Below are 13,764 nucleotides of genomic sequence, written 5' to 3'. Positions count from 1 at the left end.
TTCCAAAACATTTGGTAATCCAGACATTATGGCACATACTTCTAATGCCGAAGACCACGAGTTCCAGGTCAGCCTGGACTGCACATCCAGCTCTCAGTAAGCCTAAACTGCATTACAAAGCCTTATTTTAAAAGCAAAAGCAAAAACCTAAAACAAAAACATCACTTAATTAAACTCATCTCCATGAGGCTGGAGAGACGGCTCAGGGATTATGGACACTGATTGCTCTTCTAGAGGACCTGGGTTCAATTCTCAGTGCCCACATGGTGGCTTACAATCATCTGTATCTCCAGTTCCATGGCATACAATGCCCTCTTCTGGCCCCTATGTACACCAGACATGCCCATGGTATATAGGTATATATATATGCAAATACTCATACACATAAATTTTTAAAAATTGAATGTTTTTTAAAAGTCATTTCCAATTCAATCACCTCATATGCATTAGTGCTTCTTGATAAATCTCCTGAACATTTATAAATAAATTAAAAGAGAATTTAGACATAAACAATTTTGCATTTTATTTAGTTGTTGGCCAAGAGACCTACTTTGTTTGAGGGGCTAGCCTGGGCTATGGCATGAATTCTACGGCAGCCATAGCTACAAAAGTGAGAGCTTGTAAAAAAAACTGTCCTTGAGCCATGTATAACTTCAGAACTCTTGGCACAGCAAAATATGTCACCTCAAAGCCCCAGGGTGGTTAGCCATACAATCAAGTTGCTTACTGAGCTAAGAGCTGTTGTATGTTTATCGAATTTTTATTTAGTGGAAGAATACTTGATTGACTCATGTCAACTTGGAGTAGTGAATACTGAGGGAACCCTGACTATATATGTATCTGTGAAATTTGTATGCCCTAGTCTCTGATTAAGATGAGGTTAGCTCTTGTATTAAAGAATCTGCCTTCATTCCACCATTTATCTAGTGGCAGTTAATATATGAAATGAAAAATAGAAAGGCATAGCTGGACTTTAAAACTAGATAAATATCTCTGTGGACCAGAAATGACAAGAAAAGCTAAGCAAATAGTGGAGAGTAATAAGTGAGATGAATTTGTGGTCTTCTGGCTCCTGATATCATAAAACTATTTAAAATTCTCTTTACAAAGTGGGAACCCAGAGCCAAGATTACTGTTTGAAATCAGGCCCCCCTCCAAATACACCAACATATGGATATACATGCACACTTGTAATTGAACATGGACATTTTGATTGCTGTACTGAACTACAACTTAAATGCAGCCATGAGCCTAATGCATAGACCATGGGACAGTAGAAAAGGGAGTAGGGAGGTGAACAGCACAGCCTTGAAAGCAGTGTCTGCAACAATCTACCTACTACCTGGTGGTGAGATGTGTGTTGTCTTTGTATCATTCAGTATAGATGCCAAGTGAAGATCTGTTTGTAGGCTGAAGTGGTGAATGGGAGTACCCACAAAACCATGAGAGAGAGAGAGAGAGAGAGAGAGAGGGAGGGAGGGAGGGAGGGAGGGAGGGAGGGAGGGAGGGAGGGAGGAGAGAGAGAGAGAGAGAGAGAGAGAGAGAGAGAGAGAGAGAGAGAGAGAGAGAGAGTTTAGAAGAAGACAACATAAAGAAAAACCTAGACACATCTTTTTCAAGAATGCCTTCAAGCCAGAGTCCAAACAAAGACACTCGTATGCTAACTAACAAAAAGAGAAGCTTGTGTACAACTGGAACCCAGGATCAGTACACTAATGAATATGTCACTAGAAGAGGTAGTCTTGTTTTTCTTGCATGTATATAAGTGCATGCCTGGTGGCCATGGAGGCCAAAAGAGAATGTTGCATCCCCTGAAAGTGGGATTAAGAGCAGTTGTTAACCATCATGTGGGCGCTAGGAAACAAATCTGGGTCCCCTGCAACAGCAATCAGTGCTCATAACCACTGAACCATCTCTCTAGCCTCAGAAGTAGTGTGTGTGTGTGTGTGTGTGTGTGTGTGTGTGTGTGTGTGTGTGTGTGTGTGTGTGTAACTTGCAAGGGAGGAAAAGGAAGATTGTTGCTGTGGAATGAGCCCTTCTGAACACATCTTCATTTTCCTAGAAACATTTAACTGATGGCTTGATAAATGCTCACAAATTGGACTTAATTAATGTGGACAAGTGTATACATCTGGTTCAGACCCAGAGGGACAGTGTATCTTGCTGAAAGAAAGTAAACTTAACTTCCATGAAGCATGTACCACTGTTTTACCAAAGTAGATTGCTATAAAACACACTTCACAGACAGCTCTTGAAGATTGATTGCAATAGGGTCTCAGTCAGTACAGACTGATGATTCCATTCTTATAAATAAAAAAGATCAAACACTGATTTCCTGCATGACTTTAGCTAATTTCCTGAAAAGTTTGTGCTATTTGGTACAAGGTAAATTTAAAACAATAACCAACTAAGAGTATATTAGATCTTGTTTCTGTCTTGTGGAATCCAGCTTTTTGACACTGAATTTTTAGGAAATTATGGCATCTCCTATTCTAATTTGGAGCACAAAACATTTCCCTAATGCTCAAACTCATTCATGAGATTAATTTACTGTCTCATACCATTCAGTGGAAAACCTCCTGCTTATTCACAGCTTGCATCTCTTTATCTTGCCTGATGAAATAATATCTATGAACAGCTGAAATCTTTCATCTTATTTGCTAGTTTTTGTAAGCAGAAGAAATTATCAAGAGTCTCCTCAGTCAAATGCAGAGTATCCTCATTTGTAATTGTATTTTCTGGAAATCCTAAAGCATTGGAATATTTCTATGTCATAATGTCTGTATTCCTTCAAATGGCAATTGAGTATAACCAAACCTAAGTGCAATAGTTATAAAGGAAAAAAATCAATTACAGTCTAAGTCTTTATACATACAGTTATATAAATCCTCACAGAAGTAGGTTATAATAGATTCAAAAGGAGAAACAAGCCATTGTATTTCAACATTGCTCTAAGAAATTGATTAGCTCAATAGAATCAGAAATTTAGTAAACTTACAATGTAAACAAAAGTAATGTACTTTATGAATACATACTATCTTTTACAAAAGAACATACATACCTTTTTGCTGTTGTTTCAAGATAGGACTTCTCTGTGTAACAACCCAGACTGTCCTGGAATTCACTTTATAGACCAGACTGGCCTCAAACTCACAGAGATATGCCTTCCTCTGCCTCCTGAGTACTGGGATTAAAGGCGTGCACCACCATACCTGGCCTCATAATGCATTTTAATTACATATTTAAAAAGTGGTTATGAACTAGAGTTAGATTATATTTGGATTAGTATCATACAGTTATTCTCTGAATAAAATGAAACTGAATTGGAAAGTATACTAAAATGATTAGTCAAGTGGTTAGAAATATAAAAACTACCTCTAAATCACTATTTGTTGAATTTGAATAAGCAACTGAATTAAAGTTTTATATACAAATGTACATATATGTAATTTTGATATACAGAATGGAAAATGTATTTCAAATGTGCTTATTAAAAAATAGTAAAAATAAAAAGTAAGCATTATTGTGGCCCACACCTATAATCCAGGCACTAGGGGGAAAAAACAAGAGGATCTCTGTGAATTTGAGACTATTAAGAGAATTCCAGTCCAGCTAGGGCTACATAGTGAAACCCTGTCTCAAACAACAGCAACAAAATGTGTAAAAAAAATCAACAAGAAAAAAAGTGAAATATACAATACTGTGGGTGTAAAATATTGTAGATATAAAACAATAATGAGGAGCTTTACCCCACTGCGGTGTGTGAAAACTCAATTATATGAACACAGTTCTTCCCAGTTTAATATCTAAATTCAATATAATTCAAACCCAAAAATATGATCATGGATTTTCATGAAATATGAAAATTTGATACTAAAATCATACAGAAGATCAAAGAGATTAGAATAACCTAGATAATTTTGAGGAAGAATGGAGTGGAAATGTGAAGCCCTTCCGAACAGCAATTGATGGGAAGCTGTGCTAATCGGTGGAATGGAGTAGACAGCGCAGAACCGCAGCTGTCTATTGATGGACACTTGATGTAGAGCAGTGGCAATGGCAGAGTCAAACACAGTGAGTGGAGTTGCCGTAATGTTTATCAAGGGGAGGAAAGTCAAATCAGATCAGGTGTTCACCTACACACAAAAATGGGTTTTGGAAAAAATTAAAGCTTCAAATAAAAATGGTAAAAAGTTATATATTTTTAACGAGCATGCTGTTTATTTTGTGTGTGTGCTGGGGGTACGCGTTGCAGCAGCACATACCCGGATGTCGGAAGACAAATTGTAGAGGTTGGTTCCCTCTACTATTTGACTTCCACTGGTTGAATTCAGGCCATCAAGTTTGGCTGCAAACTTTACCTGTTAAGCTATCTCTGTGAACCATGTTTTTTATCTATAATTTTAACTTTTACTGCAAATAAATTGCTTATATTCTGATCAGAGTTTTTCTAACCCCAAATCCTTCCAGATCCTCCCCACCCACCCCAACCCACACCCTTTCTTTCTCTCATTAGAAAACAAACAGGCAACTAAACACAGACAGACAGACAGACAGACAGACAGACACACACACACACACACACACACACACACACACACACACACACACACCAGAATAGGACAAAACAAACACACAAGCAGGAAAAAAAAACAAAGGAAAAGCACAAGAAACACATACAGACACAGATACAAACACATCCACATACACACAAATCCCATAAAAACACAAAATCAGAAACCATAACATATAAGCAAAAGATCTGTGAGGTTAAAAAAAAATCCCAAATAAAGCATTCTGAGACAAAAACCTTCAAAAAAATACCATTGAGTTCGTTTTGTGTTACACACCTACTCCTGGGCATTGGGCCTGCTTTTAAGTGTGGTTTATAATACCCAGTGCCACTCCATTGGAAAAAATGAATTTTTTTTTCCTTTGTGAACTGTTGTCAATTGGAGATAGCTCCTGGGCTAGGAATTTGTGTCCACTTCCTTGCTCAGTGCTAGACCCCATCTGGCTTAGACTGTGAAGGCCCTGGAGATGCTGCCACAGTCTCTGGGAGTTCATATGTGTGTTAGTACTGCTGTATCTGGAAGGCACTGTTTCATTGGTGTCTTCTATTCCCACCAACTCTTACAATCTTCCTGCTTCCTCCTCCACAAAGCTTCCTGAGCTCTTGGGAGAGGGATTTGATGACTATATCCCATTTAAGATTGGGTATTCCAAAGTCTCTTACTTGGTGCACATTGTCTAGTTGTCTTGATATTTGTTCCCATGTACTGGCAAAAGGAGGCTTCTCTGGTGATGGCTGAGTAAGAGACTGCTCTACTGATATAGAAAATATCATTAAGAGTCATTTTATTGCTACTTTCCTTTAGCAGAAAAATTGTACTTCATTTTTTCATAGGTGCATGGTCTATTTAGTCTTAGGTTCTTGGCCACTTGAGCAGTATCAGGAATGGGTTCCATCTTATGGAATGAGCCTTAAATCATATCAAATAGTAGTTGGATACTCCCACAACTTCTGCGCCATTATTACATCAGTGTATCATGCAGGCAGGTCACCTTTGTAGATCAAAGAGTTTATAGTTGGGTTGGCGTTTACCTCATTTTCCCCCTCAAGACAGGGTTTCTCTGTGAAACAATTCTGGCTGTCCTGGACTTCGCTTTTATAGACCAGGCTGGCCTCAAACTCACAGAGACCCACCTACCTCTGCCTCCTGAGTGCTGGGATTAAAGGCGAGCACCACCACTGCCCGGCTCGGCGTTTACCTTTCTAGTTTGGTAGCATGCAGAGTACCTTTCAGTACTATGAACAGTAGGGGTGAAGGCTCTAGGCAGAAACCAGTTTGATTCCACTATGTTTAACGAATTATGTAGGTGTTGTCATCAGCAATAGGTCCTGGTCCACAATCTTAAGTTTTAGAATGTAACTGTAAGGAACATTATCTTAAAACAACAACTGTGAAGAAAAATGTTGAAATGTATTTTTTTATACTATAGAATGTTCACAAAATTAACTCTACACCAAGATATAGCAAGATGGGCTAGAAAGATGGCTCAGCAGTTAAGAGCATTTGTTTTTGCAGAGGACCCAAGGTGAGCTATTAATACCTGCATGGTGGCTCACAATCATCCAAGAGATACAATATCCTCCTTTGACTTCTGCAGGCACCAGGCATGCCTAATATATATATATATATATATATATATATATATATATATATATATACATATATATATATATATATATATATTCAGGCAAAATACTGTCACACAAAAATTAAATAAGTAAATCTAAAAAATATCATTGCAGGAACTAATGTGTCCTATACATATTAACTTTCAAAGAATAGGCATCTATACTCTATCAAAACTTTAATAAGGAAAAACAATTCACCCAGAAGTCAGATCCTGCCTACAAAGCCTCAAAGCCTGCCCATGTTGACCTAATACCTACAGCCAGGCATTCCCCTTCCGAAAGGTTCCCAAACAGCACCAGCAGCTGAGTACCAAGTGTTCAAACACATGCATATGGGAGACATTTCACGTTTTAATTTCAACTGCCAGTTATGGCAGAAGTTCAACTCATCAGTGATCAGAAGTGTGAAGATTAAAATGCAGCCATCAGCTGGTCCAAAATGTGAATGTCTGCTAACACCAAGTTTTCTATAAGAACGTGGCAAATGGGAAGCTCCATTCACTAGTGCTGAAAGAACAAATTGATAAAACCATTTAGGAAAGTACTTCGGCGATATATGAAGATATTACAAGAACCCCCCAAATCCCACATCAAGATGTATTTTATAGAATCCTTTAACCCAATGTCCAAAGAGACTGCTATAAGGAAGTTCATTGCATCATGGTTTGTAATAGTGGAAAACTGAAAACTTGGACATATTCAAGCAACAAGAAAAAACCTTGTAGCAATAAAATAACGAATTATTATGTACCAACATGGATACAGCTGCAAAAAATGATGTTGAAGGCAAAAAGCAACTCAAAATGGTATGTATATTCTTCAGCATAAAGTTCTTAAATGTAAGATTTAAGAACATGCAAAGTAGTGATGCTAGACTGAATTACATGTAGTGATTACTTTTTTTCTAAATAGAGAACAGGCAATAATAGCATCTTAATTTCAAGGTAACACATGACTACATGCATGGTATTGATGGACATAGGATTCAGTATGGCATTATCTCCTTAGCAGTGATGCTGTGGAGAAAATAGTATGGGGTTGATAAGGTACATTGTGGTAGTTTCAGCTTTGCCTGCTAGATTTCATTTCTTAAAGCAGAAATTGGAATGTGCAGGACCCTGGATTCTATAACAGCATAACATGCATGCATGCATGCAAAAATTAAAAAAAAAATCCCCTAAAACCATTGCAGAAATTATGGCAGGTGTTAAAATTATTAAAGCAGTGTGATGAATGCATGAACTATTCTTTGTGAGTGTGTTTGTGTGTGTGTGTGTGTGTGTGTGTGTGTGTGTGTGCGCGCGCTTGGATATTTCTGTTGACACTTTGATTTTTTTTTAAAGAAAATTGAAGTCTGAATTGAGGCATAAAATTTTAATTTCACATTATAAAGAAATACTTACAAAATGATTAATTCTTCTGCTGCTTACTTATCTGAACATAGTACCCGTGAGACTATTAGTATGACATAAAAACTGAAAAACATCTCTCCTCACACACCAGTCGAAAGCTTCCAGTTTTATTTTGTTCCTTTAGCGTCGGTAAGATCATCATCATATAAACCATTCATTAGTGCCTGTCTCTTGCTTGTTCTTGTTCAGTGGTGGTCAGATTCATCTGTATGCCAGCTCTATGAAAGCTGGTGATGTTATTAATTTTTCTTCCTTTCTTTTCTTTCTTAACCTCTGATATATATAGGAATCTGCAAGCAGAATATGATCGTCTGAAGCAGCAGCATGAGCATAAAGGCCTGTCCCCACTGCCATCTCCTCCTGAGATGATGCCCACCTCTCCCCAGAGTCCCAGGGATGCTGAGCTCATTGCTGAGGCCAAGCTACTGCGTCAACACAAGGGACGCCTGGAAGCCAGGATGCAAATCCTGGAAGACCACAATAAGCAGCTGGAGTCTCAGTTACATAGACTGAGACAGCTCCTGGAGCAAGTAAGGCTACCACCTCTCTAATACTGGCTAGTTACAGACTTTCCCTTTCCTCTTTTAAATAAAACTCAGAGACAGAACTCACATGCTTGTTCTTAAACTTTAAAGTACTTTTCAATATTTATTTGGCATCATTCTATCTTCCAATATGTTTTCGGTTTTGGTTTTATTTTCTGTTCATTTGTTTTTACCAATTGGAAATGCATCTTATAGAGAAATGCAAGAAGATTTCCGTTTATCCTCTGTAAATGAAATTTTGACTGTTTAAAATGAAATTCTCTTTTTTGAAATTAGTTATATTTTGTGGTATACCTTTGGGTTTTTTTTCTTCTCCAAATCCCTAACACATAATTTAAAGAATTATACCTCCACTGGGAACATAGAAGGATACAGATACAGCATTAAAACAGAGCCTATCCAGCCAGACCCCAGGTTTCCTGAGCATTTAAAATTTTAAAATAATGTTCTTTGTATTGTGGTACTAATATTTCTCAAGAATATAAATACTCCATTAACTTTTGGGGTTTTATATTGGCTCTGTTCTCACTTGGCTTTCTCAATCTTTCAGCCTCTTAATTTGGTGACATATCTTGTCCTACCATATCTATATTTTTTTCTACATTTTTATAAGTGGACACAGTTCAAATGCAAATACATATCCATGGATCATATCAACAATAAAATATCTCACATTCCCCAATTTCTAGGAGGTTTTTAAGTAGGAATGGTAATAATGTCTGAGTCCTGGGTGTCTATAATATTCCTAATTTTTGTCTATAGTGTTCTTATAGTTTTATTGAGTTTATTATGGAAAATAACACTTTTTTATGTTGCATACTTTAGCCCCAGGCTGAGGCCAAGGTGAATGGCACCACAGTGTCCTCTCCTTCTACGTCTCTGCAGAGGTCAGACAGCAGTCAGCCTATGCTGCTCCGCGTGGTTGGCAGTCAAACTTCAGAGTCTATGGGTAAGTAGCAGCTAGTTCTAGAATGAGTTACTCTTAGTGTCTAAGAAAATTAAAATTTCTGTTACCAGTGCAAGTCATCAAGTAAATTTTCTAACACCAGTGTCACACACACCTAAGAAGCCAACTTCCCACTTACTCCAGACAAAGCAGTGGTACTATAGCTCTTGACAAGGCAAGGCTTGATGGCCAGTTGATATTTATAAAGGATTCCAAAAGTTGGAGTAGAGACCAAATCTGTCCTGAAGAAGGAGTAGTATAAATGAAGGTATAAAGGTAAGAGGCTTGGGCCAATGGCAAGAAGCAGCAGTAGTGTGATTCGCTAAATAGAAAGATAGCACTTCCAACAACAGGTAGAGAGAAGTCAGTCTGCAGAGGAATGATAGAGTCACATTAAAGAGGTACTTAAGTCATTTCATGTCAGGGAGCTTCTGAAAATCACATCACTGGTGAGAATATCTGAAAAGAAAGTTCCTAAAGGATATATTCTGAAACATGAAGCTGCCCAAAGGAAAACTACTAGATGGATACACCAGTTAGGGAGTATTTGTTCAGGCCCAAGATATTTGAGTTCCAAGGATCCACATTTGAGAGAAACGGAAGGAACCCTCTCTGAAACTATTCCATGTAAACAGAGTTTTGAGGACCTAGGGACTGACTGTAAAGTGTAAGGGGAAGAAATGAAGAGAAATTTGGTTGTCAATATAGAGCAAAGCTTTTTTTTCCCCTCTCCCCATACTATAGATGGAGTGAAGGGCCTTGGGCATGTTGTGCAAGGATGTTAGGACTTTACCACAGAGCTATGCTTCCAACCCCATTATTGTATTGTTTCTAAAAGATATATATTTTTATTTGTGTGTGTATGTGTGTCTGTGTATATATGTATGTGTGTATGGCTGCCTTCAAAGGCCAGAGAGAGCCTTAGATGGAGCTCAAATTATAGGTAGTTGTGAGCCACTTGACATGGTTGCTGAGAACTGAAAATCCGGTCTTCTGAAAGAGCAGCAAACATAACCATTGAGCCATCTTTCTAGTCCCCCAGTAGTATAATGTTTGATTATTTTTGTAATGCATTTGAGAAAATGGCAGACCGCTTGAATTAAAATACATGTCCTGGGATTTGACTGCTGAAGGATATGAGATGAGAAATATGTAGCAAAGGTTTCTAGACGCAATGCTTTGGGGAAGACCTTTGTTCTGTTTTCCTTTACGTTGCTATGACAGAAACCATGAGCAAAAACAGTCTAGGGGAGAAACGGCCTTCAGTTTACAGTTTACAGCCCATCATTGAGGGAGGGTAGGGTAAGAACTCAAACAGGAACTTGAAGCAGAATCCACTGAGGAATGCTCTTTCTGGTGCACCGACCCACACTTAGCTTGCTTTCTTGTAAAGCCCAGGAGACCCTCTGCCCAAAGAATGGTGCTGCCCACAGTAGACTGGGCCCTCTTATATCAATTAACAATTAGCACAAGCCACCACAGACATCTTCACCAGCCAGTCTGTCTGAGCAACCCCTCAACTGAGACTCCTCTTTTAGGTGGCCCTAAGCTGTGTCATGTTGACAGTTAAAGCTAAGTAGGACAACCTCTAGTTGAGTAATTGGAGTGAGAAAGGACTGAGAAGTAGATAAATCTTCAAGGAAGATATGCTAAAAAGGATGAAATCTCAGTGAGCCCAGTGGAAATGAAAGTTAATTACAGCTGATTAGATCACAATGAATGCTGACCATTTTCAGAAAAGGGAAGTTGATCAGTGAGAAGGAATGAGAATTGGGGCAAAAAAAAAGAGAAACTTTTAGAGCATTTTCTATTAGCTACTTTTCCCATTGCTGCAACAAATACTTGATAACAGCAGCTTAAGGGTGAAAGGATTTATTTTGGTTCAGTTTGAGTCTATAGCAGTGGGGAAGGTGTGAATGCAGAAGCTCGAGAAAGCTGCTCATGTTACATTCACAGTTGGGAAACAGAGAGAAATGAATACAGGTGATTAGCTCACATTCCCTTTTCTGCATTCAGACCAGAAACCCAGTCAGTGGAAAGATACCACCTACATTTGGGTCTTCCTACCTCAATTACCCAGTAAATCTTCCTCACAGACATGTATACATATTTATCGCCTAGATTCTTGTAGCTTCTGCCAAATTGGCAATTCACCCTCACAATTCCCAAGTAAGAATGAGGGATCAAGAATTAGATGAATTTCTAGAGGAAATGCTGTGTTAGCATGGTCTTCTATCATTCATTCTTCCTGGTGAATCTCTGCACAGGACTGGGTTCTAAGAAATCTATAGTTGCTGATGCATACATGATAAAAGAAGAGTTAAAGGAGGAAGCTATGTTCAGTGTCATGAATGGCTATGACAGCACTTGTCAGACAATGTTCATTGTGTTTCCTGTGCTGTTAGACGATCATGTTTCATGAATGCCACCAGTATTTGACCTATTCCTTTCTTTCCTCCTCATTTATGAATGAGTAAGCATGAATCAACCCTATGACTATTTCTCTTTCCCGGATCCTAACCTAATTATCCTTGGGATTCCCACTATTTCCTGGAAGATTTTGATGTAATAACATACCTGTTGCCCCAGATACTCTGGAGCCTGAGGTAGGAGGATCAATTTGAGAAGTGACTGAGCCACACGTGAACCACAGCTTAAAAAACAAACCCACAAGTCAGTATTTATTCACAGAAAGACTTTTTGATTGTTCACACTCCAAGCCCTGTGTAGGAATTCATGCATGAGATAATCTATGGGTTAGACTAAAGCGAGGCAAAGTGCCTAATACAGATAATAAGGGCAGAAAAATAAGGTTGAAGGTATGAATGAGCTATAGTCATTCATTGGAAGGTCAAGAGGTTACAGTAAAGCTGGGTCCCGTGGCTCACACTTATAATCTCAATAGCTGGGAAGCAGAGGCAGGGAGATGGCCGCAAGTTCCAGGCCAGCCAGGTCTACATAGCCTAGGCTAGCCAGGGCTACAGTGAGACATCTCAAAAACTGAGTCGGGTAGGGAAAGAATGAGAACAGATAGATTGTAGTCAGAGGAATGAGCTTGTGGTAATGAAAGTTGAATAATGTGGTATCAGGAATGAACAGGGTTCCAAGCTCTTCCTTCATTTAAGCTCTTAAGGTGTAGGTTCCCACTTGGGTTCTAACAGTGTTACCTGGAGATCACTGGAAAGGTTAGAGTATATATAGTTCATGCTGGGATATGCCCAGAATTGAGCAGTTCATCAGCAGGGTACTCAGACCATTGGAGTGATAACAGATATTCACAGACGTTAAAGAAAGTAGACAAGGGCACAAAGAAGTTAAGCATGCCTGAGGAAAGAAAGTAGTTGAAGAAAATCCAGTGATGTTCAAGAATCTGGAGCAGGGCAGGGGGCACATCCAGGTCCAAAGAAATCAAACCTTATAGGAAAGCCAGGGTTCAGTTGCTCTCAAACAGAAGAAGATAAGTTTGATGTGTTTTCCTGACTTTACTACACCTCAGTGATTTAGGACCATCTCTGTCACATTCTCTTTTTGCATATGAGATCTGAATACAACTAATGGGTTGTGGGAAGTGTAAATGATAGCATAGAGCATGAGAAAAAAAATACCGAACACCTTTGAGAAGTCAATAAATTCTGAAAACAAATGAGCTTTAGTATCTCTGTTTCAGGATTTTCCTTCTTTTTGAAGGAATGCATGAGAAATTAAATCACATATTTTAGCATTGAGCCTCAGAACTCTGGATGCTTAGAAGCATTAATTATTTAGCTTGTCAACACCTAAGAGGCAACATGCCTGTTAAAGCACTCAAATTCAAGTACATAGCAGGCTGTGTGGTACGGATGATTTGTAGGATCAGGAGTGTTATGGCTCGGAACTGAATACTAGGATAGAAATGCTATATGCCAACACCTGAATTAGAGTAAGAGGTAATTTGCCTATATAAAGTTGATAGGATATGTTGCAACATTTGTTTTCTGAAAGAAAAGGCTGAATTCAAAGGTGCTGTTTTTTGTTGTTTTTGCTGTTGGGTTTGTTTTTGGTGTGTGTGTGTGTGTGTGTGTGTGTGTGTGTGTGTGTGTGTGTGTGTGTGTATTGAACTGTGTCAACGAACTTTAATAAAGGGGACTAGGGCAACTTTTATATTTTTGGTTTTAAGCCTAGCCTTTTATAGCTGAGCCATCTCTCCATCCCAGGAGAATTTTTTAAATGATGGTCTCAAATGTTTAAATAACTGTGATATGTGTTCTTGAACTGTGAACTTTCGAGATGTGTTAAGAATGATATTGGCTAAGTTATATTCTAAAGTATTCTTTAAATACACAGCCCCAATGATTTTCTTTCAAGTGAAGTATGGGAGAAGTCATAACAACTGATCTGTCTAAAGAATTCAACTACTGTTGGCCCTCCAAATTTGAAAGTTCCATATCATGGACTTAACCAAGCAAATGTAGAAATATTTGGAGGGGCATGTCCATTTGTAAAGAAAAATAGAAATTTTGGGGTCATTTCCTGAATTAAATGATAATAATATAACAACCAGTTACACAGCATTTACATAATATTATATGTTATAAGTAATGTAGAGGTGATTTAAAATATATGGGAAGATGCATGTTTGTGTCTATGAAAGTACTTTATATAAGAGACTTTATCATTCAT

At 38.3% G+C, this 13,764-nt stretch overlaps 1 protein-coding gene across 15 annotated transcripts in view; it reads left to right on the top strand.

Moving 5' to 3' along the window:
• The window catches only part of Dmd (dystrophin), a 2,251,111-nt gene that overhangs the window by 2,214,394 nt on the left and 22,953 nt on the right, over positions 1-13,764 (top strand). For all 15 annotated transcript variants that reach the window (XM_076562037.1, XM_076562042.1, XM_076562041.1 and 12 more), the window contains 2 exons: positions 7,901-8,144; positions 8,985-9,108. In XM_076562037.1, coding sequence (XP_076418152.1) covers positions 7,901-8,144; positions 8,985-9,108 — 368 coding nt within the window. The remainder of the gene's footprint in view (positions 1-7,900; positions 8,145-8,984; positions 9,109-13,764) is intronic.

This window comes from Peromyscus maniculatus, chromosome X (genome assembly GCF_049852395.1).
Source record: "Peromyscus maniculatus bairdii isolate BWxNUB_F1_BW_parent chromosome X, HU_Pman_BW_mat_3.1, whole genome shotgun sequence".
Lineage (NCBI taxonomy): Eukaryota > Metazoa > Chordata > Mammalia > Rodentia > Cricetidae > Peromyscus > Peromyscus maniculatus.
Note: the sequence above shows the minus strand (reverse complement) of the source record. Positions and strands in the feature narration are given on the sequence as shown.